Source organism: Tupaia chinensis, unplaced genomic scaffold (genome assembly GCF_000334495.1).
Source record: "Tupaia chinensis unplaced genomic scaffold, TupChi_1.0 Scaffold148012_1, whole genome shotgun sequence".
Lineage (NCBI taxonomy): Eukaryota > Metazoa > Chordata > Mammalia > Scandentia > Tupaiidae > Tupaia > Tupaia belangeri.
In genome coordinates this window covers 508,886-512,080 of record NW_006207862.1, presented here as the reverse complement: position 1 = coordinate 512,080, position 3,195 = coordinate 508,886, and the positions used below count along the sequence as shown (strand labels likewise).

General features: G+C 43.0%; 1 protein-coding gene across 1 annotated transcript in view; it reads right to left on the bottom strand.

Annotated features, from left to right (window-relative positions):
- Positions 1 to 1,746: 1,746 nt before the first annotated feature.
- Positions 1,747 to 3,195, bottom strand: part of MYOZ1 (myozenin 1) — an 8,244-nt gene continuing 6,795 nt past the window's right edge. The window contains exon 5 of the mRNA XM_027768911.1: positions 1,747 to 2,313. Within this exon, the coding sequence (XP_027624712.1) occupies positions 2,082 to 2,313 (232 nt within the window). The 3' untranslated portion in view covers positions 1,747 to 2,081. The remainder of the gene's footprint in view (positions 2,314 to 3,195) is intronic.

The following is a 3,195-nucleotide window of genomic DNA, read 5'->3' as shown; positions in this document are numbered from 1 at the left end:
TCCAAAAAAAAAAAGAAAGAGGAAAAAAAAAAAAAAGGCCCGAATACCCACATATGGCCAGAATAAAATAATTTTTAAAAGAAATATTAAAAGAAAAAGGGATGGGGGGACCAGCAAGTGGCATGGTGGTTAAGGTGCTTACAATATTGCACAGTGCAGGGACCAGCCGATGGCATAGGGGTTGAATCGCTGGACTCCCACATAATCGTGTGGTTCAAATCCCGGGCCTGATGGCTTCTAACTCAAGCTGGGCCTTTGTGCATGTGCCTAAAATCCCGAGAGGAAAATGGAAAAGGGATTGCTGTGTGGCAATCCTCCCTGGGGGGTAATTTCTCGCTTTCTGTCTCTCTCTCTCTCTCTCTCTCTCTCACTCTGGCAAGCGCAGGCAACCTATAGCAAAAGCCTCTCTAAAAAGAAAAAGAAAAAGGGAAAGAAGACAATACAAGTGCAGACCTAGACTCACTCAGTGAATATACAATCTTGGTAACTTTGAGGGTGGTATGGGCATGTAACTTACGTAAAAGTTGCTAACTCAAATAGCTGCAGAGGCTATGCATGTAACAATGTAAGATGACCTAATATAAAACAATAGGTAGTAGTGGGAACAAGGACTCTTTGAAGACTATAAGCTCTCACCTAAAAAGGGTCCCTTTTCTAAGTTTTAAAATAGTAATGGCAGGGGCTGGCAGGTGGGGTAGTGGTTAATGGTGCTGGACTCCCATATGGCTGACCATGGTCCAAGTCCTGGACCTGGAGGCTTCCTTTCTCACTTTTCATCTTTCTCTTTCTGTGTGTATGTGTCTGGAAATATTAATAACATTAAATAAAATAATTATTTAAAAGAAATATTAAAAGAAAAAGTGATGCGGAACCAGCAGGTGGCATGGTGGTTAAGGTGCTAGACACTCTCCCACATGGCCATCCCTGGTTTGAGTCCTGGACCTGAAGGCTTGCTTTCTCACTTTCCCTCTCTCTCTCTGTCTCTGTGTGTATTAGTCTGTTTCTCTCTGGTCAAATTAAAATAAATGAATGCATAAATAAAATTAGTAAAGTATAAAAAAAAAAGAAAAAGAAAAAGTGACAGTAAACAGATTTTTTTTTCCCTTTAGCTAACTCTGCTGCCAATGGGAAGGCTCAGTGAATGTACATCATTCAAATATATGAAACAGTTTTTGTTATATGGCACATGTGCTTGCCAGAGAGACAGAAAGCAAGAAATCACCCCTTGAGGGGATGGACATGCCACAGTCCATTCTCCTCTTGGGATTTTGGGCATGCACGCATACACGCCCAGTGTGAGTTTTAAGCCATCAAGTCCAGTACTTGAACCATGGTCTACTACAGGGAAGTCCAGTGATGTAACCCTTGCCATCTGCTGGTCCCAGACACACATATTCTGAAACCCATTCTGATGTCATCTAGAGACTTTACGGCATTAGATCTGAGATAATAACCCTGATCCCAGCTTCTAATCAGGTACGTAAAGAGAGCTAACACCAGGGTCACCAATACCTGTTTCCTAACTGCAGTGCACAAGAACTGCCTAGTTTTGTCCCTATCAGGGCCAGCATGTATGTTTATGCATGATTTTCTCATCAGTGAATCAGTATGTTTTTGTATGTACGTATGAATGTGGGTTTGTGGTTGTGGATATGGACATGAGTGTGTAAGCAGCCAGAGCTCATGTTGATCTTAAAGTCTGAATAATGAATGTTTAGTATTTGGTTTTAGTCAGTCTCTGTATTGTTACCCTATGCTTTTGTCTACCCTCAAGTATCAGAGGAAGAATGAGTTCATTTCCTTGAGGTTTATTAACTATTACCGGTGTTAGAACAAATTCCATAAAAGAGCAGGTTCCATCCATACAGAGCAAGTACAAGGGGAGCTCTGAGTTAGTGAGGAAGGATGCTTGGAAAAGAGGGACTCAGAGTAAAGGCTAGAAGGCAGTTTCCCTCCCTCCATTTTCCTTCCATTTCCACAAAGATATTAGACTAACAGTAGGCGTGTCCTGCTCAGCATTCCCTCTCTAAGTTGGACCCAGAGAGGGGAAAACTTGATGGTAAACTAGATGAGGAAACACCTCACAGCTCCTCTGTTTCTCCATCCAAGGGGATGCCAATATCCACGTTGTAGTCAACAGGCTCCCCAGAGCTCAGCCAGGGAATTGGCGTTCGATTGAAAGAAGGCCTGTTGGAGAGGTTCTGGTTGTAGAGGACCAGAGGTTCACTCAGCAGGGGCCCCAGGTCAAACTTGGGTATCTGGAAGGTCATGCGTTTAGAGGCCTTCTCATATCCACCATAGGGCATTGCTGTCCTAAGAAAGGAACACATTATTTAGTTAAGAATCAGAACAAAGGAAACAAGAGCTTTATCAATGAGATGTTACCCTGTCTTGTTTTGTTGTTGCTGTTTGTTTTGTTAGGTTTTTGCTATAGGATGTGTCCACTTGCCTAAAAGAGATAGAAAGAGGGAAAGTGAGAAATTACCTTCCCCCCAGAGGGATGGCCATGCCACAGTCCCTTCTCTGTTCTTCTCTCAGTATTTTGGGCACACAGGAGTGCCCAGCATCATTTTCAAGTTGTCAGGTCTGGGACTCAAACCACAGTTAGCTATTTGGAGTCCAGCACCTTAACCACTATGCAACTTGCTGACCCCCGTCAGTTCTAGTTTTGAGATTGTTTCTACGCTCTATACTCTCTTAGCACCCCACATTCCCTTTCTGGTTTGCTTATTTCTCCAAAGTTAATAATGAGAAAATGAGTCTAGTAGGTAGTGGATAGTCTCATGGATAATTGTGAACCAGACCAGCACTTCAGAGAAAGTGACCCCAAACACTATAGACCCAATGCTCTGAGGCCACCTTAAATTACAGTGTGGAGGGCCAGCAGGTAGCATGGGGGTTAAAGCACTGGATCTCACATGGCCAGCTGCATAGTTCAAGTCCCAGACCCAGCAGCTTGAAAATCACATGGGACATGTGTGCTCACATGCCCAAAATCCCAAAAGAAGACTGAAAGAGAAAGGATTGTAATGGGGACTTCCCTGGGGGAGGGTGATGATTTCTCATTTTCCCTCTCTCTCACTCTCTCTCTCTCTCTGTTTATCTCTGGCAAGTCTACATGCCCTATAGCAAAAACTAAAAAGTAATATTGGGTTGTCAGAAAAGTCATGACATATTTTTCTATTTTTATGTGCA